A 23,553-nucleotide genomic window follows, 5' to 3' on the forward strand; every position below is an offset into this window, starting at 1 on the left:
TTAATGATGAGACTTACCTTCCCTTTTTTACTTTCTGCAGTCAGCACACTGTATGTTGCTTCAGGTACTTGTGCCTTCCTGTAGAGAACTTCAAAGAGGCTGTCAAATACAGTAATAAGGTGCTGATAAGCAGCCTGTTGCATCCAAAAATATTGGTTACTCCATAGTCTAAGGCCACATTTGATAGTGCTTAAATAGTCACACTTATGTCTATCCTTTCAGTTCTTGAATGCTGGTATAGCAAATTTATTGAGTATTGAACTGGGGAATTAACATTGATGCAATTCATGGAGTACAAGTGTTAGGTAGCAGCTAGGATTACTTTGGCAGTATATCAAATATAGTGATTTCTTGACTTTCTGATTCTGATTGGTGTGTTTTAAACTCCAGATTTATCTTGCTTAGCAACAGTTAGAATGGCTTTTCAGTGCCATAGCTGTGCTGAGGGAATGTACTTGCCGTGTCCTGCACATGTTGTGATTTTCACGTTGTTTTCCCCTCAGTTGTTTGATAAACCTCAAGCATTCGGAGTGTTCCAATAGTTGGAGTGCTTTGCAGTTTTATTTCTGGATCTATTATCTGTATTTTAATACATCTGAATATGTGTAGATTTGGATCTATCTATACATCTTTCAGATCTATTTATATCTTTCTTGCTATAATTAAAATTGTAAAGAAGAAATGGACTTCATGTGTTTTTTGTTTTCTTTTTAATGTAAACTACATGGTTGAAACCAGCTTTCAGCTCTGTGTTCCATTAGCTTTTTCCAGTCTTCTAACTTACTCATTCCATTACATCAGATGCAGCTTATTCACATTCAGTATACAGATATAGGAAACAGTAAGGTGTATTGGCTTGTTAAGTCTTTTCTGATTTTGACTTGCTGATCCAGAATCCCTTGTGCTTCTTGAAAAGAACTTAATATATTTTGTAGGAGTTCCTTGTGATTAAGAATTATTTGTTACAAGAGCTATTATCAATTTTAAGGTGCTTCCTTTTCTACTGGGGTATAAATTATCCTAGTAATTAAGAGAGAAAATAAGAATCCATTGAGAAAACATCCTCTGTGCCTTCTGCTCCTGTTTCATAGGAGCTCAGTGGGGGTTTACTGTTCAATTTGGAACCAGTAGTAAAACAAGTTCAGTTCCTGTCCCAGGTGTTCTGTTGCGTTGAAGGAGATGATGCAACCAGGTTGAAGTTGGGCAGGCAACATTTGCAATGATGCTTTGTCTTTTCTGAATGGATTTGGAGTAATGAGCAGTGTAATTAACCTTGAATTTCAGGGGGTCAGACCCCACAAATTAAAGCATTTCTCACTCTAAGAGACACTAAAATGTGGACTCTGATGCAACCTTCTGCTATTAAGCTGTCATTTGCAACCAGATCAATATATGACAGGGGAGAGATTAGGCTGTAAGGAATTACAGCTGCACTAACACTGATTTGAGTAGTGAGGATAGCTCTGCAGAACTGAGTGTCAGGAAGAAAGGAGGTGGGAGAGGATGAACACTTCCGTATAGATTGACTTTGTTGTTTTCAAGCTCGGATTGCAAGTGAGTTTATTCAGTGAGGGAGTGTAATAAGTGAGCACATCTGCAGATACAGTTACCTTTTGTTATCCTCCAACCTCAGCCTTTCTGCATTTCTGCACTTTAATTAGTGGAAAATACCTGAAAGTTGTGTAATGGAATGGTACAAGAGTAGAATTTCAGCAAATCTTGCTACCCTTGTTTCTGCTGGGATATAATTGATTTTTTTTATTTTTAATTTTTTTTTATCCATAGCATCTGATATGATGCTATGTTTTTGCTCTGGGAAAGAATCAGTGTTCATAATAGACCCATGTTTTAGTTGTTGCTCAGCAGCTTCTTGTTCTGTCCTGCCAGTGCAGAGGGGTGATGGGGCACAATGATCTGGGAGGGGACAGAACCAGGAAAACTGACCTGAACTATCTGAAGGAATATACTATGTGATATAACATAATGCAAAATAACTTCTAAGAACAGAGGCAATTTGGCTGGCAGGCAGCTGCTGCTCGCTGACTGACTGGGTATCAGTTGGTGGGTGGTGAGCAATTGCGTTGTGCATCACTTGTTTTGGAGATACATATCGTATTATTATCATTACTGTTGTTTTCCTGTTCTCTTCCTCTTCTGTCTTATTTAATAGGGTTTTTTTTTTTGTTTATTTTTTTTAATCTCAGCCCACAAGTTATATATATTTTTTATTTTTTTATTTGTTGATTCCTTCCCCCATCCCACTGGGAGAAGGGAGTGACCAAATGGCTGTGTAGTGCTGGGCTGTTGCTGGGTCAAACCACAACACTTCATCAGGGCTTTCTTTGTGAAACATCTTGAACAGAGATATGAGGTATCTGATTAGACAGAAGGGAGAAGGAACATTCTTCTTCTTAGGAATTAAGTAAACGACCCATGTATTTTTATACCCTGCCTCTACCCTTTATCCTGTGTCAAAGAGCACTTCAGCAGCATAGTCAAAACACTAGTATGGCAAGGTACAAAGCCCTGCTTTGCTCTATGAGGCTTTGTCCCTAAAAAGTTGTTAGTTAAGCACAAGAAGAGGTTCCTAAGCCACCTGGTTTGTAGTCATGGTATTACCTGAAGTATTTAAATCCTGTTTCTGTGCTGAAAGAGTGAACAGTCATCCTTGTCATCTTGCTTTCTTGAAAATCCCAAGGTATCTATGGAAAAATGAATGATGTTCTTCTCTTTGTTTAAATGTAAACTTGAGTGATTCGGAACCATGCTAAACCTTATCAGATGTGGTGAAGTCACCAAATGGGTATTAACCGCCTTAACTGATACAATCCTTAGGAATAAAAAATAACATCAAATCATACGAGTGATTTCTCTTGTAGTGAGTTTCCCAGATGCATCTCTCCAGCTCCTTAGTAGAGTCATTAAGTGATATCAAAATATAAATTAATTTTACCATGTAGTATTTTACTGACACTTATTTTGTACCAAATAGAAATATTTTATGCAATCAGATGTTTTCTTTCAGCTTCCCCAGCACTTACTACTTCATTTACTTACAGTTGCTTTATATATTCCTCAGTCTCCTGTGAAGACTAATAAATCTTGCAAGGTCTGCAGCTTTTAGTGGCATGGCTGCAAATAGGGTGATAAATCTAGCAAATTAACTTTGGTCCAAAAGAAAAGGTCATGTGTGGGGAATCTTTCTATTAATGAACATCACATGTAACTATTCCTCTCTGAAATCTGATCGTAGTTTTAGTAGCTTGCCTGCTTGTTAAACGTTTCAGTCTAGATTATTGTGTATATAGCTTTCTGCAGGTAAGGCTATTGACTATATTGAAATGGTTGTGGCAAGGCAATTCTAAGTAGTATTAAAGTTCTGTTAAAAAATTTATGTTTGCCCGAAGCTGAATTTTGCGTCTTACACAGAGCAGTTCACAATCCCTTTACTGCAGTGGGCTTTGTTTCAGCTTTACAGTTCAGGTGCATGTCTGGTTGCCGTAACTCAGGGGTGTTATGCTGCCTTTTATGTGAACTCCAGGATGTGTTCCAAGAGCATCAGGTGCAAGTTCTAAAAAATTAATAGTAACTGGGAAAAGAGAATTGGAATCTTGTTTTGGAGGGTTTTCTTCTCATTGACTTCTTTCTAGAGCTGCTGCCAACGAACATTATGGTAGCTGATAAACCTAAGATGAAAACTCCATGTTACATTTGAAATAATCCTTCTCATTTTAGCACAATTGCACTGATAACTACCCTTGTCTCCTTTTAAATATTGTCTTGGATATAAATATTCTAGGCAAGAGATAGAATGTAATCTGTTGTTAATGTCATTGTCCGTTCTGTAGCTACTCTGTTTGACAGGACTGGGGACGCACCATTCCCATAGGGCTTCTCTGTATGCTCAAGCAAATGCCAGACTGCTTTGATTTTCTTTCCATTTAATAGAGACAGGTCTGTCGGTGCCAGGCGGATGAGTGAGCAGATGGATTTTCATGGGTGACTTGGTCAGATCAGCTCATGTTGTCTTATTGGATATATACTCCACAATGATGCTTGACTGCCTGTTAAGAAACAAAAAATGTTTATGTCTTCATGTACATGTCTTCAACTTTTCCTTTCCTGTTAAATACATGTGAAATAAAAATCTTCAGAAATGGGAGTAGTGACCTTCATTCCACACTTTGAGATTTCTTATTCTGCAAAAATCCCTTATTTCTGTGTCAGAGAGTCCTGGGATGCTGTCTGTCTTTCCCTTCTGAATTGTGTCATGTTGCTGATTTGTTGTTGCATGCTGACAAAGAAGCATGGAATGACCTGCATCTCTGTGCTTTGGAGGGGGCAGTGCCCAGAGATGAAACACTGCCATAAAGGCTGCTGGTTCCAGGCAGTAAGGAAGGCTTGGGTACATTTTGGCAGATTTTTTTGGCCTATCTGTGTAGCCAGCCTTGAGTCTGAGGAGCTGGAGGAATTGCTAGGGCCAGAGCCTTTGCAAGACTTTGGCACTCTGTCACCTTTCTAAGAGCAAGATGAGCAGACGTCTCTGCACACAAACCCTTTCCTGGTACTGAGCTTTGACTCAGACTGAATTTACTGCCGAATATCTGCTAATTTCAGTCATGATACTTTGTAGTAAAAATACCATGAAACAGACAGAGTGATTTGAATTAAATCAAGGACCTGGAGCTTACTGATTTTTGTTGTGGTGTTTTCTTGTTGTTGTTTGCGTGGTTTTTTAGGTACAGAATTCAATATAAGCCCTTTCTCTTCCATCACCATTATATTAAATTAGCTTGAAACTTTGTGATGCTGATTCAAAACTTTGGGTCCTGACATCTTTAGCTTTCAGAACCATTTAAAGAATGCATGCATGTATTTTGTTATTTTAGTTAAAACAGTTAAGAGCAAGTTTACTGGGATTTAAAGTATTTCAGAGGTACAGTGGAAGTAAAAATAAAAATTCTCATAGAAGTCATCTGCATTTCCTTATAGCATAGTGACATTAACTTCCATAAGAGCACTTGTGCTTGGATTTTGCTCTTGATGCCTTTTTAAAATTCATTCAAGTAGCTTATTACAGCTTGAGTGCTGTCTCCAAAGTATATTTGTAGCAATGATAAATATCAATGATAAAAATATAAATATCAACGATAAGAATATATATAAAAATATCAATGAAGTTAGTCATGGAGCTGATGTGGAAGTCCAAAATTATGTATGTTTTTGGAAACACATTGAAGTAGTGGTAGTGAGAATTTATGTCTGCATAATTTGGAGAAAAAACAAATTGCCTTTTTTTGGTGGAAAGATCTAAAGATGGCTCTTGCAACCCCAAAGCTTGTTCTTGCTGTCTGACTAATTTGTTCTAACAAGAAACAGCTAGAGCAACAAATTCTGTATCCCTTGCATCCATAAATTGCTCTAAATTTCCTTGCTATATTAACACCACTATGCTGTGTGAAATATTTCAAGTTACTTCTTATATACGTGTTCAAAGGGTTCGTGAGGAAAAGGGGTTTTAATGTTCTACCCAGCTTCGAATGTAATTAAACTTATGGTTACCTAACTGCAACATTTATGTAATCTTTTTTCTAACACTGCTTAATAACTGATTTAAGTGCTTAGAACTGCTTCTTTGTTCTTTCTTTTAGCTGATCTTTTCTTTTTATGGGTCTTTCATTCTACTGTGTGAAATGTTTTGTTGTCTTCTTTCACTGTTTTGCTGAATTAAAGCATAAGGAGGGAGCAGAGCAAACTAGGTCTGTTTTTGTAGAGTGAGGAGGGAGGAATCTGAAGCACAGGAGAGAAGGATGTAAGTTCCTATGGTCGGTGAATTAAGATTCTTCATTAGTGCGTGTAAGGCTCCACTTCAGAATTATGTGAGTTTGGTACAGGGGAAGCTAGTAAAGAAACAAACTAGGAGTGTTTCCTGTTCAGTTGTTCTTCCCCTGCTGCCCAACTAACAGCTTGTATTGATTTTGATTAGATTTCTTTTCAGGAGTTTTTCAAAGGCTTATGAGCTAAGTTGTGCAAATGAGGTGAAGTTCAGTTCACACAGGTGTCATCAAATAGCTCTAATGCATTGGCAACTGTGTGTTTTAAACAGAGATTTCAAGAAGATTCTGGTTTTCAGATGGGTTTTCTGGGTTTTATGTTGAAATACTTTAGTTGTTTGTATAAGTGTATAACTAAAGTATGTGTTACACTGGTTTCCAGAGTAAGACCTTTCTGTCACTTGAGTTGTCCTGCAAAACATACCAGACTGTATTACATCTCTGAATGGCATGTTTCTGTGAGTAAAACGCATCAGTGTTCACTGTTGGTAGATGCTTTGTTCCTTCTCACTTAGAATGTTCTTTTGTGCAGATCATCACTTCCAGCAGTTCCAGTAATACTGCATGTTTCCTTCTGCAGTAACTTCCTGCTAGCCCTGCCAGTGCCTCTGGTGTCTCAGCAGCATAGTCATAGGCACTGCATGAAATCCTAGAGATGGACCATAGCTTGGCTAACGTGTGAGAGATGGGCAAGATTTTGCCAGGATTGACAAAGAAACAGGGTGATGGGAGGATTCTGAAAAATGAAGTCAATAAAGTTGGGGAACAGACAGCAAATCAAGGTATTAGTGGAGAGGCTTAGCAGGGATCAGTGACCAGGAGGGTAGCATCAGAGCAGGTGCAGATTTCTAGATGACACTGGTTGTGCAAGAATTATAACTGGGTGTTAGACATTTTACCATTACTTCTTTATGTGATACACAGATGGTCATCCTAGCTGATGCAATTCCCCTTTCTAGCCTTAACTCAGTAGCTGAAAACTGTATGAAGGTGGCGTAACGGTTATCAGCTTGCTCAAACTGCGAAAGGATGTTCATTTTCATTTTGACTTGAATGAGGAAATTCAGGTTGGCTTTAGGATTTTGCTGGGAATAGGTAATTATTATTTATGCTGTTCTTTCAATTAACAGTTTTTTTTTTCACATGCAGCGAGGCATGTTTAAACTAAAGCCAGCCAAGAATCAGCAGCAGACCTGGAATAAGACCCAGCATCGCCTGGATCCCAGGCTGAGGTAGAGACGGTTTCTTGAGAGGACATGTCTGTCCCTGAAAGCCAGCATGTTCTCCAGTCTCTATCATTTCCTAACTCTGGAGAGCAGAGTATGATAATATAAACTAAAGTCAGATCACAGAACTGTTCATTAAAACCATGGGATCCTGATAAATTTTATATGTATGCACACACTTTGTAGGTCATATACGTATACACACACACACACTGTGTATATCCATATGTACAATTAGACATATTTATATTTGTGTGTTAAACAACAACAAAACAAAGGTTCATGTTTGCCACCCACCTTCTGTGTAAATCTGAGGCAAGTGTGTATCTTCAGTCATTGAGCACTGTGCTTAGCACTGGCAGCACAAACTTAGCTGAATTCCAGTAGTGATTTCTATCACTGGGGACCTCTTGAGATTCTGACATCTCTCCTGTTTGAATGCTTAGAGGTCAGAGCAGTGAACACGTTGATCTTTTGTTTACCATACTTTCAGTCCCAAATGTCTTCTAACAGTGTCACTTAAAATATTTTGCCTAAATACAGAAGATTAGTACTTACCCTCTGGTTTTTAGATTTTCTCATTAAATTAAGAAAACTTTTAATGCCAGTTGAAATGCAGTCACTTCTATAGTATTTGAGGTAGGATAACTGCAGTTTTTTTACACGTAAGTAACCTTACCAAAAAAAAATGGGGCCATTTGGGTGTTTCTGGCTTCTATTTTACATGCGTGGCATCTATGCTGCTGGTATGTAGTACCAGGAAGACAAGCATAGAAATGCTTGAGTTTCTTAAGGAACTGAACAAATTGGATCAACCTGCCAAAGAATTTACGTTGCTGATTTTAGACAACAGCTCATAGTGTGTATGAAACACTGAGAATTTGTGTTTAAGGTTCTTTGTGGGTTGTTTTCTTTTTTTGCTTTTCTTAAAATGAATTATTTATTTACATATTTTGAATATCTTCTTTCATAGAGGCTAATGCTGAACAAATGACTGCAAGGGTTCAAGTGAGTTCAGCCCCAGTCGTCTTTCCAATGCACTAGTAGCATTGGGGTGGTATGGTACAAGTTGATATGGGAAATAAATCTACAGGCTTAAATCCAGTGGCCACTGTTAACTTCTGGCAACATGGCAAAAGATGGAGATGAAGTTAATTTGTGAGCTGTCAAAGAAGACTGCCTGTGTCCTAGGTGGTGTGACCTTTCTGTGACCCATTTAGATGTGCTTTATTTCCCCAGCAAAAAAGAAAAAAGAATTAATCCACTTCCCCTAAATAAGTTTCCCATTACGTTATGGTGAAGCTCAAGTGCTAAACACCTGAAGAAGGAATTTGCTGTGAGCTGCAGTGTCCTGACCCAGAAGTTGTGCTGCTTGGAAATCATGCTAAATCAGTGGGGAAAAATCTCCCAAACCTGGGAAAAAAAAGAAGCCATAGCTGATTAGAGAGAGACCATTGCCTGTCAATATATATATCACGGGATGGGAGTGGTGTTACATGAAAAAGCTGTGGTCAGATGTCTCTGATCTACTTTCCCTAGCAGTGTGTGAATTCATTTTATGAGTAGGGAACATTAGTGGTCAACTTCTGTAGAGAGACATTTGGACTTCATCATAAACAGATGATTCTGCCTGGGTTTGCAGAGTGGGGGTAGAGCATTCTTGAGATAAAGGCTTTGCAGACGTGGGGGTAGAATGGACTGCGGTGGTCTGCTGTGTGTTTCATGCTTGACCTGTTGTTAGCTATACCTGGACTTTTACCCTTTAATTGTTCAATTATGTTCAGTTATGCTTGCCTTCACCCAGTCTTCTTTCTTTTCTAAACAGCCCAGATTTGTCTCAAGGTATTTATGGCATCTTGTGACTATGAAGTGTCCATGCTGTTAGGCACAAAAGTACAAATAACACCGTAGTTTATTTGGAGTTTGAATTTAGATGAGGTTATTGCCCTCAGCTGCTCACAGCTTGATCTTAGATTTTCACAGTAACTTGATCTGTGCAGTTATGGTACCAATGAAAAAAAACCTCAAAGGAGCTGTGGAAATAAATAACAAAGGATGTGTCTAGTATTTTTAGAAGACATTTGTAAGGAAAAAATAATAACAAAATAATGCATTTCAGTTTTTATTGTACCTGATGATGGTATCAGCCCTGAAATACTGCAATATTTTGTTAATATTTGGTATTTTTCAGTCTTGTAGCTTTGTTCTTCTTGGAGGATTTGAAATAAAACTGCAGTTACTATGAGGCTTAATTCTACTCTGATTTTGTTCATGTTGTGAGTGTTTTATGATAATCTGTTTTATAATAAGCTAGGTCTACTTTTTTTTGCTCTATCCAAACAAAATGGTTTCAGGGATTACCCTGTTTTTATCTGTGTTAAACTAGTCACTATATTCCAGATATCTCAACAGATATTTAAGAAATGTTAGTGTTAACTAAAAATATTTATCAAAAAGGAAGAAATACTTTTCCAGGTGTATCAGGATAGTACATAGCTTTGATATGAAAGTGTGCTGCCTGTCTCTCTCCTTTGTTTTATGCACCATTAACAGATAAAGCTGTCCTACAGATTTTTTGGTGAAACGCTGAACTTCTGTTTAATTGTGTGCACTTTGTCAAGTCAGGTTTCTTATTTCAGCTGCTTCAGTTTGTTAGCATTTGCAGAGTTGTTTCTACTTTATGGGATTTCTTAGGGTTTGTTTGTTCCTTTTTCCATACATGAGAATCTCATACGTAACTGGGTCCAACCAGTACTGTCAGTGTGAAACTTGTAGAAGTAGGATTAAAAAATAAGATTTCTGAGGGATTAATTAGTGAACTTCATCCTACAGTCCTCCCCCTGCACTTGGGAACAAGCTCAATTCATTCAGATTTGTTGGCTTTTGCTTGTTTGTTTGTTTTTATCCCTGATTGCATTCTGCCATTGTGGGATTTGTCAGAGAGCATTTTAGCTTTCTTGAGCTACAAATCTCAAGAGTATTCTTGAGATGAAGGTTCTCATTGCTGATATGGTGGCTTTGAGTTCCAGTTCTTGCTACAAACAGCTACTACCTGGACAACTGTGTGCATTAATCCAGTGTGTTTGGTTCCAAGGGATTATGTTAAGAGAAATACGTGTTAGTGTATGGATAGCAAACTTTATTTCACTTTTTCTAAAACATTCCCACACATAAGGGATAAATGAAGCTTTGCTTCCACAAAAAGTCTTGGTCAGCAAAATCTGATCCTCACAAAAACACGTCAGAAATCTATATTGGCAACGTGTAGTTTCTGGAGTCAATGTGAAGTATGCATTTGGTACTTTTAGATAGTATTTTTCAAAGAGATTTGTTATTTTCTTAGCAGGTTGAAGTTGAAGTTTATCGGAGAGATTCTAAGAAGCTTCCTGGACTGGGAGACCCTGACATTGACTGGGAAGAGAGTGTCTACTTGAACCTCATTCTGCAGAAGGTAGCAGTGATGCTTGCTTAATTTTCATGTGCTGTTCATGGTGGAGAGGCTTAAGGGAAAGCTTTAGTCTTCTCGCCTTTCCTCTCTAGCATTGGGGGGAATTGAACATCTCTGGAAAATGGAAACAAACCATTTTTTAATTTTGTTTATCATAGTTGGAATGAACAAAACCAGTAATAATTATTATTTTCCAGTAGAGTCTTAATAGCTTTCTTCAAAATCTTTGACTATATATGGTGAAGAACTGAATATTATCTGAAAGTTCTGCAAAATGGAAGGCTTTGTCAAGTGTAATAATTTTTGAGTGTGAACAAGACCATTAGACCAGCACTGATTTTGTTAGTTTGCAGTACAGCCAAGAGAGGAAACTGCTAAATGAAAATAGAATGGGATTTTTCTGCTCTATATGTCAGAACTTTATTAAGGCTTCTCTTTCTGTTGGTGGAAAGGTGAAACTAGCACATCATATTTTTGTAATTAACTCTTGTTTTCAGTTACTGCGTGTTACACTGGTGCTTTGAGAAGGCAAATGCTACTGGAGTTGTTCCAGGTTTCTGAAAAGATTTGTTGATTATGGTTTTTAAATGAGGCTGTTGGCTCATTGCACACATCCTGGAGAATAAATTTTTTATTCTCTCCACTTCCTCCCAAAACTGAAATCGCAGAAGTTCCCTGCAGGGAGTGGTTTCTGTATTTATTTGGTGTTGACTATTTTAACACTACATTCAGGATTCAGAGATGCTGCTGCAACTGGACATTGCACCTTCTAAGTGTTTCCAGGTTGTTTGGTAGGCAGCATTAATGCTTTCTGGTCTCTCTCGTTTTTCACTCGTGTTGATGATTATTTTCATTTTTCCCTTTTTGAAAGGAGGGAATGTATTTGCCATTTCTACTGCAAAGTGTTCTGTGCATCGTGTTCATTCTCTGCTTGACCAGTAACCTTAGTGTTAAATAACACTGACAGGTGTTTCTTTACCCATAGGTTGTGCACTCCAGCAAGCATCTATGTAGAAGATTAAGTATTGCTGAGTTAGCCCACAAATTTGTTTTGTTTTGTTTTTAATTAAGAAAATTTAAGGATGGTGAAGATATTAGCAATACCAAAATACTTCACTTCTTACCCAGAGAACTGAAAAAAGTGAAGATGGAAAGTGTTCTGCTGTGTGCATTTTATTTTTATTTTTCTGACTCTAAAACTTCATTTCTCTATCTGGTGTCCTTGCTTTAGCTGGATTATGTGGTGACGTGTGCTGTGTGCACACGCTCTGATGGAGGAGATATTCACATTCACAAAAAGAAATCTCAGGTGAGATTACCCTGTTTTTTTACTGTGCATAAGAGGCTGGCATCCAGGTCTGCCTGCTGGCAATCCTGCTAGCCAGCTAAGTGTGGGATCTAAATGTGCTTTTATAGCCCCTCTCAAAAAGCCATAAAAGCTTCTCTCTGCTCTCAAGATTTATGTCTGTGCTTACTGGGTTTGTGAAGATCTGGGAGGAGTGTCTGACTGTTAGGGTGAAATCAGAGGTTAAACCCAGTTTGTACAAGACATGAGTTATAAGAAACCTGCAGGATAAATCTGTAATGTAGCAATGTTGAATGGTAGGCAATTTACTGATTGGCATCTTTTTATTGTTTTTATGCAGTTCTTATTTTCTTCCTTAAATTGCTTATTCCTTCCATCAGCCCACAGAGGACATTTATCACTCATATGTGTGCAGCATACAGTTAATCCAGGGTTTAGCACAGGGGAGGAGACTGAATGATAAGGATGAAGTGGATAGGAATAAGGAACCCTAGACTTCTTTCCTTATTTTTCAGCAGTTCTTGCAGTACCTTCCCCTAATTGACAGAAATTCTACTCTAAAAGGCTCCCGTTGCATCAACTGTTTGTCTCAGAGATCTCAGCTTTTCCCTCAGCTGCTTGTGTGGCTTTAGCCAAAGTAAGACAGTGTTTTAAAATCCTTTAACCAGTTTTCTCTCACTGAAATAAATTATTTTGCCTACAAAGAAAATCAGCAGTGCCAATTGTGGTATTTATTTGCTTGTTGGGCACAAAAATCGCTCCTAGTGCTGTTAAGTTACCACATTACTGCATTGACAACAAGTCTTTTCATTTCTCATTGCTGTGTACGAGTCCAAATTTCACCCTGAGTTAAATTCTGCAAAATTCTTTTGAGAGTAAGAAAACTGTAAATATTGAGTGTGCCTTTGAAAACTAGGAAGATGAGAATAAGAGGATTGCCCAAAGCACTTGTGCAATGTTCTGTGGAAGAGTGAGGTCTTCTGTTCCTCATTTCTTGAGGCTCAGAAAATGAGGCTGCTTACAAATTTTGCTTTGTCTCCTGTTTTCTAGGAGAAACTTGCAAAATGTTAAAATTCACCTGGGCATCCTAATTTTATGAAGCTGTTGTATGGAGAGAGGAAAAGGGCAATTCTCTTTACTGTAGAAAGCATATGACATTTCATTGAAAAATGCATAAATCAACTTCTAAAGATATTGCTCTAATTGTTGTTGCTTTAGAAAGCATCTGTTACCCTGCCAGTGTGCAGATAGATATTGAGCTGGAAGAAGCCCTGCTTAGAAGTATGACCTGCTGTACTGCTTCAGAGCTGGGATGGAGCTACTATGTTCATATCAATAGATAGAGTGCCTAAGGGGTGACTTAGGCAGATTGACTTCCTTTAAATGAACAAAAGGGATGAGAGATTGCTTCACAGGGAGAGGACTGAGCTGCAGGAAGTGTGGTGGTTAGGGAAAGAAACAGAAGTGGAAGATGGGGATGAGAAATCAAGTTTTTGTCCTCTTGAGAGCCTCATGTCTCATTACTGAGTAGTACTGATCTCACTGTGAGAATGAGGAAACAATATTTGTATTCAGACAGTGTCAGATCAGCAGCTCCAGAGTGACTCTCTTGCTGTGTGTGCTTTTACTGTAAAGCAGACTGCAGTAACTTAGAGACAATTTGAGACTGTTTTCTGTCAATGAAAAGCATTACCACAAATTGGTGAGAGCTCAGATGCATTCAGAGGCATCTGCTGTGGATTAATCAATTGTTTGCACATGAAACCTCAAGGATTTCATGAGTGGAAGTATGTAAGTTGTAAGATGAGCTTTAATGTCCAGCTTAAGTGCTGGTTTTGGTTGATTGAGCAGTGTTGACCATGGTGTGTGTTTGGCCTTGTATTTGGTGTGCCTGTTCCTGGACACGTTTAACTGAGTGGTTGTAATTGTCTTTATCAATATCTTTCTCAGCAAGTGTTTGCATCTCCTAGCAAACACCCAATGGATAGCAAAGGAGAAGAGTCAAAGATCAGCTATCCCAACATATTCTTCATGATTGATAGTTTTGAAGAGGTGAGTTCATTGCTGCAGTGCGGTTTTGTCCTATACTAGTCTTATATCCTGAGTAGTTGTTTTCTGGCACTTTTGAACAAATATTTTTTGGGCATTTGAAGGTTATATTCCAGGAGAACTTATTGTGCAAGCCATAGTGATTATATTTGATTATCCTAATTCTTTAATGTGTGTGAACTCTGGATTTAGAGCTGGATTTTGGTGTAGGTCTTCATGAAGGGCTGAAGATCATTTTAAGAGATGCTTATCCTAATGCATGACATGCAGTGGGTACTGTCTAGAGTCTGTGGTCTTTAGAAAGACTGGGATGGAGCCTGCAGATTCCTTGCTTTTTCTCATTGATATTGAAACTGCATTAGGCACAAGGAGAATCATGGGTATCTGAATGTATTTGAAGTTTGACAGCTGCAATTTTACTCAAAGTGTTTTGTCTTGCATCTTGCAGGTTTTCAGTGACATGACTGTGGGAGAAGGAGAAATGGTCTGTGTGGAGCTGGTGGCCAGTGACAAAAGCAACACTTTCCAAGGGGTCATTTTCCAGGGATCCATCCGCTATGAAGCACTCAAGAAGGTCTATGACAACCGGGTAAGGTGCTCTGAACAACAGCATCTTGCAGCAATGATGCTAGCCACAGTTTTGGTACTAAGACTGTTGGCTTTTTGTCCTGCTAAATCTGCATCATGATTTATCCTGTTTGGCTTGGAAAGCTGCTCTGAAGTTAGTGCTTTTTGTCTCAAATGGCTAAGGTTGCTCAGATCAGGGTACATTCGTCTTGTATTTGCCAAAGGGAGTAAAGCTGATAAGCATGGCAATGTGACACCATTTAGCAGGCTTAGCGAAGGGTTGTTAGAGTTAGGATAGTGTGGTTAGGTTGTGGTTGGACTCTATGATCTTTAAGATCTTTTCCAACCTGAGTGATTCTATGACCAGAGTAGAGCTGAATGACAAAGTTCTGGGAGCCCTTTCATTTTTCTGAAAGCTCATGGGTTTTTTTACTTACTTCTGAGAAGGCATGTTTCACAGGGAGATATTAAACTCTGATATCTGTTATGTTTAAAATGTTTCTGTACGCAAGTACAGAGCACGCTACACTGAGTTTCATTGCTGTAAAAGAAGTTTCCATTGTGTTTGGTAGCAATGTGAAATGCCATCACTTGCAGCTTCAAATTCAGTACTTAATTTTGAAGTTGAGAGGTGACAAGAGCCATTAAACATTACAAAAGATTTGCTGTGAAGCAAAGAACGTTAAACTAAAGTTTTCTCTATCCTGCCATCATCTTATTGTCTGAAATTATCTGCAGGTGAGAATTCAGAGCTGATAGACTAAACAAGAAGAAAGTCTTGCAGTAGAGAGGGAACATTTAATGTGTTAGTGTCATCTTATAGCTGAAAAATGTCCAGTTTGACCATGCTGCAGTTTTGTATTGTTTATCAGATGAAAAGTAGAACAGTTTGCTTAAAGACTGGCCTTTAGTTGTAATCAAATATTAAAAATCTGACTTCTTTGTATTGTCAGAAGAGAACAGTGGTAAGCTATGGGTACTTTTGAAGGTTATGTGGTTTTAGTTGTCTGCTTTAGTTCTTAGTCTAGTATGAGCTGTTATATTATCAACAAACTTGACCCCTTAAAGGGTTAAAGTGCTGAAAGTTGTGAAAAACCACTGAAGCTTGTGGATAGGTCCTTCTTATTTCACTTGGCAAAACCTTTAGCATTTTCTTAGTGTTCTGTTCTCTTTTCCATTTCTCAGTTCAGTTTTCAGTTCAGTTGTGTTTAGTGGAAACCAAGCCCTTCTCTCTGCCAGGAGTTCAAAAGTTGTCAAGGCTTTGTGGCAAGTGATGTTGTGGTTAAGGTGTTAGTTGTGCATCAGGACTCTGTCTGTACACGTTGGGCTTGACAATGTGAATATAAAAATGTCAGAATTGTGCTTGCTATAAGGTTGACACACAGCCTCATTCTGCACAAGTTTAGTTGTGTCTATTGTTTTGACGCAAGCTAACATCCCTGCACACCTGTGAGGAGCTGTGCATGTACCTCTCTGTGCACCAGTGTGCCATGGTATGTGGGTAAAAGATTATTTCATTTCAATGTGTTGTTGAGTAACTCTGCTTTTTGGATAGGTAACTCTGCTTTTTGGATAGCTGAAGGAATTGATTCTTCTCTGAGCCACTATTTTTAAATCTGTAAAATTGCTTTCCCTTTAGAATTCCTTCATATTGTGGCTTAAAATGCTTCTCAAGAATCAAGATAATGACCATTACGTGCTATATTTTTACTTGTACTTCAGTAACTGCTTTCAGCAAACATCATATTTTATATTTGGAGATGAAATTGTGTATTTTTTTCCTGCCTTGGTGCACTGTAGGTGAGTGTTGCAGCAAAGATGGCTCAAAGGATGTCCTTTGGCTTTTATAAATATAACAACATGGAGTTTGTCCGAATGAAAGGACCCCAAGGGAAAGGACATGCAGAAATGGCAGTGAGTAGAGTTCCTACTGGCGACACTTCACCATATGGAACAGAAGAAGATTCAAATCCAGACTCCCCAGTGCATGAGAGAGTAAGTAGACAGAAATACTGAGCTAAGGTTAAGCATGGATATGTTTTACATCAAAGTCAGTGAATGGACTGAAGCTGGAATTAACTGGCATCATGTTTGTGAACTTAGTTTTGCATGTGTATATTCTGAATATATTCAATATATGCAGATGGATTTTTATCGTAGTTCTCCTTGAGCAAATAACTGAGTACAGAGATGAATGCATGATTCATATTTCTGGAGGAGTGTTTTGTTGAAACAACAGCAATGTTGATGCCAGGGAAAATGATGGTTCTGCCTATTTTCTGTGAAAATTAATACGTTCCATTTCTGTACAAGATGGGGTTTACCTAGAAACAGGAATTCGTATGTGGTGTAGCTTTCTTACTAAACCTCACAGATAATTTTTGGGGAGTTTTATGGAGAGATTTCGCCAGTGGTGGGAAGATTATAATATTAAAGTTAGAACCATGAATTCTGGTGCAGAACTGTAATTATGCTTAAGCTCAATTCTAATGCAGGCACAGTAAAGTAACTATTAAGTCCAGAGATACTGATTTGGCCCTTATTCAGTCCTATGCTTTGTTTTCAGTTATGGTATTTAATCTAGTTAGCGGGAACTGGACAGCATGCCTTTAAAATATCTGTATACAAGCGTTTAGATCCAGGCAGTGTGATTACTGATTCCTGTGTAATGTCACTAACTCAATAGTTCATAGGCCAACAGAACTGCTTCCAGAGGTGTCTGTGCAAGAATATGACTTCTGGATTCCTAAAATATCAAGTGAGCAGTCAGCACTGAGCTCATTAATTTAATGTGTATGCTCTGTAGTGCAGAGATAAAGCCTGAAGAAGCCATGCCTTGTGGGACTTCCTGAGCTTTTAGCTACCAGGCCTCCAGTGTCTTTGTTTCATCGTTGCTCTTTGCTAATGGCTTTAATGGCGATTCGTCTGTTCCTGGTTTTCCCTCCAGGTGTGATATGAAATGACTATGGAATTAAAAATAAATTGAGACAAGCTTAGATTAGAGATCAAGTGCAGTTACAAGAGGATCGTTTAGGTGATAGAATGTTTGATTTTTTTGTTTATTTTATATTAATGGCAGGGGGATAGCATAAAGATTTCTTCGGTGCAACACCAATGTGGTTTGGCTGTCATCCTCAGCTGTTTTTGGGTGTCATCCTCAGCTGCATATCACATCCCTCTGTATTTGCAAGGACAGATAGAAGCACTGTCAGATCTCATTTTAGGGAAACATTGTGGGATTTTTAAATCAACAGCGTGAGAAAGGAAGGCTGAATTACTAACTCTTTTAGCAAAGTAGTTGCCTCTTTTTTTTTTTTTTTTTCCATTTAAAGGAAACTATGGAAATGTTTCTAGCAAAACCAGTACACAATTGCTGCAATTGAAGTGTTTTCAGAAGTAGTTACAGCTAACTGTAATTGTGGTGTACTGGTGAGCAACTGCTGCTCTGAAGGAAGAGGGTCTTTATAGATCTGTGCCTAACCTGTGTTTCAAAACAGACTATTATATCCTTATATTTATCACTTGAAAGTCCACTGATTTGTTTTTTTAACTTGTCTTCCTTCATCCTACAGTGAAATTATTTCTGTAGAGAAGTAATAGACATAATATACATACAATTCAGCTGATTTGGCTTTTGTGTCATGCTGTTGGGTTAGGTAATTGCCTTGTGACCCTGCTTCACAGACAAGTGACATTTGCAGTGATCTCATGTGGCATCTGTTTAACCAGGGAAACAACTAACTTTTGCTTACCAAAGAAATGATAGTGGACACAAAATTGTGCATCAAGTGCATTCTTAGCTTATTAAGTCCTGCATTTCAATGTTTAAAAATAAGATTGACACTCGTGGTGACTAAATAAATTGTGGCAATAAATCCTTGTGAGAAGTGATCATGTGACAGCTCTGACAAGAAAGTTTTCTGTTTTTCACATAACAGTTAAGGGTGTTGATGCATCAAAATATCTTCATTTCCATGAGCATTTTGAAGCTATGGTGACTGCAGTTGACGTTCTGTGACCACTATGCTAAAGCTTGCAGCTAGATGCCAGTTGTGTTTGAGTTTTAAATTTGGCTGCCTTGTGACACATCTGAAACTAAAAAGTTTTATGGTTCTAGTAAGACATAAACAAAACTTTACATAGCATTTCCTTGATTTCTCTTTCAGCTCACGTCTTTCAGCACACCACCAACCCCAGAACGAAACAATCGCCCATCCTTTTTCTCCCCATCTCTGAAGAGAAAAGTGCCCCGAAATCGAATTGCTGAGATGAAAAAATCCCACTCAGCAAATGACAGTGAGGAGTTCTTCAGAGATGATGATGGTGGAGGTGAGAGAAGTAACATCAGCTAAACAGACTTTCAGAGAGAAGGGGAAACACATCTGTGGAAAGGGATCCCAATGCTGGATTTTTCAAAAGGTTTGCAGCATGAAAAACCTAGCTCCACAGAAAGTCCAACGCTGGTGCCACTCTGAAACTGGGGATATTTCACAGGTTTAGCATCTATTTGAAGGCTGGAGACCAATTTGTCTCCGTGTTTAATTATACAAAGGCTACAGTGTGGATCAATTACTATGTAGTGTGATGAGAAGAGCCACTTTCCCAGATGGAGTCCTGCTGTCCCAATTCATTTCCCCTGGAGGCTGTAGAAGATAGGCTGAGGTTCAAAGTGTTTATCCAGCAGCTCTCCATTAGTGGTGATCTGCCCAGTATAGTTTTACTAGGTCTGATCCTAACATACTTGACCATAATGATGAACAGCCTTATTATTTCCATTATCTTTTCCTTTAAAAATATTTGAGTGAACAAATTACTGACTTTCCAAACATTTAGTAGCATACAAATAATAGGGCACACGAAGTACTGAGATGTATGGTTTTGTTTACAGTTGTAAATGTTTTGACCTGATTGTTCCTGGACCTTATTATATATATATATATATATATATATACTTTTTAAAATGGGTATTTTAAGGAAGTTTAATTTACTCAGGGATGGGCTTTCTAAAAGGAGAAGTACCCCACAAGAGTTCAAACAATTAGATTTCTTAATAAATTGCAGAATCCTGGATGTCTTACTAGTGTTTACTCAGACACAGCTGTAGTGAAATTCCACTTTTTTATCTCCCCAGGAGGGGAAAAGCAGACTTCATTTCTGAGGGATGGGGGGGGAGGAATTCTGCTGTATCCTGGCTTGTAGATGGAGAATAACTGGCTTGACTGAAGGTCAAATAGTGTCCTGGATCTGGTGGCCAGTGCTGCTGCAGACCTGATCCTAGTGCAGACAGACCTGATGTGGACAGGAACAGCCCAAGAGACTTCACTTACTTTTGCTTCACTGACTTTGGCAGAAGGATCCCAAGTTTGCCTTGGTTTACACATGGAGATCTCAGTGAACTTGCTTACTAATACTGACTCTCCCTGCATCTTGTAGATAAGCCTTCTTCGTAAGATGGAATTTTCTTTCTGTTACACTTCCACATGAGTAACTACTTTCTGTTATTTTATATAAAAAGGACGGCTGGAGTAGAATTTTGCTTGTGTGAATTCTTAATTCTTCGCTCTCCTCCTCCCTCTCCTAGCTGGCCTATTAGTGGATGATGGTTTACTACTGCTGCCAGCTGTTGTTACTGTTCATTGGCTTCAGTGTAAATGGTAAATTCTGTATTGGGCATACTCAAACTAGTTTAAAAATAAGTGACATGCATGTGTAATTTCTCTCTCAGCAATGAATAATTGGATTTCCTTTTTTTTTTTTTTTTTTTTGACTTTGAGAAGCTTTCATTGAATCTTACAGTGAAAAACCAAGTACAATCACCTTGAAATTGGCTGCTTTCTGCCTTTACAGATCTGCACAATGCAACAAATCTGAGGTCACGTTCCTTATCTGGAACAGGACGGTCTCTGGTGGGTTCGTGGCTGAAGCTGAACAGAACAGATGAAAATTTTCTACTCTATGCACACTTAACTTACATCACTTTGCCACTGCATCGAATTTTAACAGGTGAATTTTAAGATACATTATCTATAAAGAGTTATTTGGTTCTCCCAGATTGCTCCTGTGTTGTGGGATTTTGCTATTAAGATAGAGGAACAAGCTTATCTCTGAAAGGAAATGAAACTGAAACAAACCCCATTTGCTGACTGTAGCAGTGATTCAGTGTAAAAAAAGTGGAATGGTGTCAGATTGTTTTCAGGCTTAGAGCTGGTTTTCCTTTGTTGAGGGTTCAAACAAGATAGTTTTTACTTCAAGAGGAATGTTAGTGACTTTTAATATTGAAATATAAAGTTCATCTACCTCCTGAGTGCAAGGCAATTCATTGTGCCTATCCACTAAGCAATAGATGTAGCAGAGAATTATGACTGAGAGGGCTATGGAAAGGTAGCTTTGGAATGTAGTGGCTTCCTTTGCCAATGCTGAGTCCTAGATATGTTTTCCAAATGTGATTTTTGGATTGATCCAAGAGCCCGTGCTGCCCGTGAATATGTTAGGCACCCAATTTCTTTTCATAAAAAAATCAGTCCTGTGCTGATGATCCAGCTCTGGCAATTACTTTGCTGGTGACAGTCAACTCTGGTTTTGTTCAGCTGGACTTTCAGAGTGCACTTGCAACCCTGAAGGCCAGCTGTATCCTGGGCTTCATCAGAAGAAAGGTAGCCAGCAGGGCAAGGGAGGTGATTGTTTCTGGAATACTGCATTCAGCCGTGGGACCTGCTGCACAAGAAGGATGCAGAGCTGTTGGAGCAGGTTCAGAGGAGTGCCACAAAGATGATCAAAGGGCTAGAGGATCTCTCTTATGAAGATGAACTGAGGGAGCTGATCTTATTCAGCTTGGAGAATAGAAGGCTCCAGGAAGACCTCACTGTGGCCTTCCAGTAGCTGAAGGGAACTTAGAAGCAGGAAGGGGAGTGACTTTTTACATATTATGACAGCAATAGGACAAGGGGAAAAGGCTTTAAACTAAACGAGAGAACATTTTGTTTGGATGTTAGGAAAAAGCTTTCACTCAGAGGGCGGTGCTGCACTGGCATAGGCTGCCTAGAGAAGCTGTTGATGCTCCATCCCTGGAAGTGTTCTAGGCCAGGTGGAATTAGGGCCCTGGGAATCAACCCTGTCCGCAGTAGAAGGGTTGGAGCTCCATGATCTTTAAGGTCCCTTCCAACCTAAGCTATTTTGTAATTCTGTGACTACAATATCACAGTAAGTTGTATTTTACAACCTGAAAGCAGGTAGTGAGGTTTCAATTTTTCACCCAGGTAATCCTTGTATGTCTGAAATTACAGGTGAACCAAGGAAAACTACTCGTGTTTAAAACTTTAGCAATCAGTAGGCATGCTAGCCTCTCTGGAATGTAGCTTGCAGTGTGAAGGGAGCTCCTGGGACTATGGGATACTTCAGAAAATTGAGAAAGCAACAGTGTTTAAACATTCTGTTCTCTGTAAATGCCATTACAAAGACAGCGGTAATTTCTTTTATCTGTACGTTACTAGCGTTACTGTCCACTCTTTTCATGCATTTTAAGTGAAGCCCTGATATGTCTTCTTTATGAAAATACACACTTACTATTTCAGATACAAAGAAACTTTGATGCAGATGGAAAATAGCAGAACTATACCGAACTGTAAATTCTAGATTTGATTTAAGTCATCACCCCCTGCAATGAGGTTGATCATAGAGCAATTTAGTCCTGTCTCTAACCTTTGAAGAGCCTTGTAACTTCATCTGTGAATTTAATCTTTCTCTTCCCATCCACTGGGTCAGATGACTTCTGAGAAGGTTTGTGTAGGCTTTTGATTGGTGCCTGCTTTTTCTTGCCTGGGTCTGAAAAGAGAACATATATATTACACAGTGGTTATTTCCAGACTGTTCCTGAAAAGTAACTAAGATGAAAGGACTTGTTAATCTGTTGTTGAACAGGTTAATCATCTGCTAAAGCAGATGGGAAGAAAGCATGGGTGTGCTATTAATGTCATTGGTTGTACTACAGTGGTGTCATAGTAATAGCTGCAGTCTTCATATGCAGGCTGAGATGTCAGACTCTTGCAAAAGTAGGATGGTTCCTTCTCCACAGAAAAAGAAAACCATAGCTTAAGTTATACTTAACAAAGAGATGCTTCTACAGTATTTACCATTTCACTGTATAGAAGAAACATTAGAAATAACTTCACAGTTTAGAAGAAATAAAAAATTCCAGTAAGAATTGTTCATTTATAATTCAAAGATGATTTTGATTTGTTTCAGCAAGATATGTAATTATTGGTTATGGTAATTCTGTTGATACTGTTACAGCTAGTTAGCTGGGGTTATCAAGCTTGCCCTCTCTTGCCACAGGCATTTTAGAGTTTTTTCTAAAAAAAAAACAAAAAAGCATTGTTCCTGTTGGCATTTAAAACTTGCTCAAGTGAGTGCCACAAATGCCTCCATGCTCAAATATTTGCTTTTATCTTGAACATACTTTCTGAGACTTAATTTGTTTAACTGATGGTTGCAGCATTCAGTGTGTGTACATCAAGACACATAGAAATAGGACATAAAATATCTGGGTTATAAGGCAGGATTTTAATCTGCACTTCTTTGCTGTCTGTGTTTACTTTAGCCTGGCACATCAGGTAGAGCCTATTTGCAGTCCCTGTAGTTAATGCATTAGTGTCAGTGCTAGCTTTCCTGCAGGAAGGAGTGTTACACGTGGAGCAGGGTGAAGTGGGAAGGACAGAAGATATTCATTTCCTTGAGTAGCTGAGGGAAGCCTGTACTGCAAAATTAAAATCCTAGGGATAGTGATCAGAGTATATTCAAAAATATCTGCACTTTATGTGTATTAATAAGGCTTCCTCTGCTCTGGGCCTTCCCTGTCTCCATGCTGAACAACCCAGCTCTCAGCCTTTCCTTGCATGTCAGATGTTTCAATCCCTTAATAGTCTTTGTGGCCCTTCACTGGATTCAGTCTGCTGCATCTCTTTTAGAACTGTGACTAGAGCCCTCTTGAAACTATGGATCATTTTTGTCTCACGTCATCTTCTTTGTGCAGATGTGTGTGACCTGCCTCTTAATTAAGCATGCACTCCTTTGTCCCACATTATTTTCTCTCCGTGTAGCCTGGAAAAAGACCTAGCAGCCCAGTTT

At 38.7% G+C, this 23,553-nt stretch overlaps 1 protein-coding gene across 2 annotated transcripts in view; it reads left to right on the forward strand.

Annotated features, from left to right (window-relative positions):
- Positions 1-23,553, forward strand: part of KIAA0930 (KIAA0930 ortholog) — a 60,537-nt gene that overhangs the window by 35,085 nt on the left and 1,899 nt on the right. Inside the window, exons 3-9 of one of the 2 annotated variants that reach the window (XM_065742401.1) lie at positions 10,404-10,511; positions 11,740-11,817; positions 13,765-13,866; positions 14,312-14,452; positions 16,231-16,425; positions 18,597-18,759; positions 20,278-20,433. In XM_065742401.1, the coding sequence (XP_065598473.1) occupies positions 10,404-10,511; positions 11,740-11,817; positions 13,765-13,866; positions 14,312-14,452; positions 16,231-16,425; positions 18,597-18,759; positions 20,278-20,433 (943 nt within the window). The remainder of the gene's footprint in view (positions 1-10,403; positions 10,512-11,739; positions 11,818-13,764; positions 13,867-14,311; positions 14,453-16,230; positions 16,426-18,596; positions 18,760-20,277; positions 20,434-23,553) is intronic. The other variant, XM_065742403.1, reaches the window with a different exon arrangement.

This window comes from Cyrtonyx montezumae, unplaced genomic scaffold (genome assembly GCF_038088225.1).
Source record: "Cyrtonyx montezumae isolate F1298 unplaced genomic scaffold, pur_monq_1.0 scaffold_3, whole genome shotgun sequence".
Classification (NCBI taxonomy): Eukaryota; Metazoa; Chordata; class Aves; order Galliformes; family Odontophoridae; genus Cyrtonyx; species Cyrtonyx montezumae.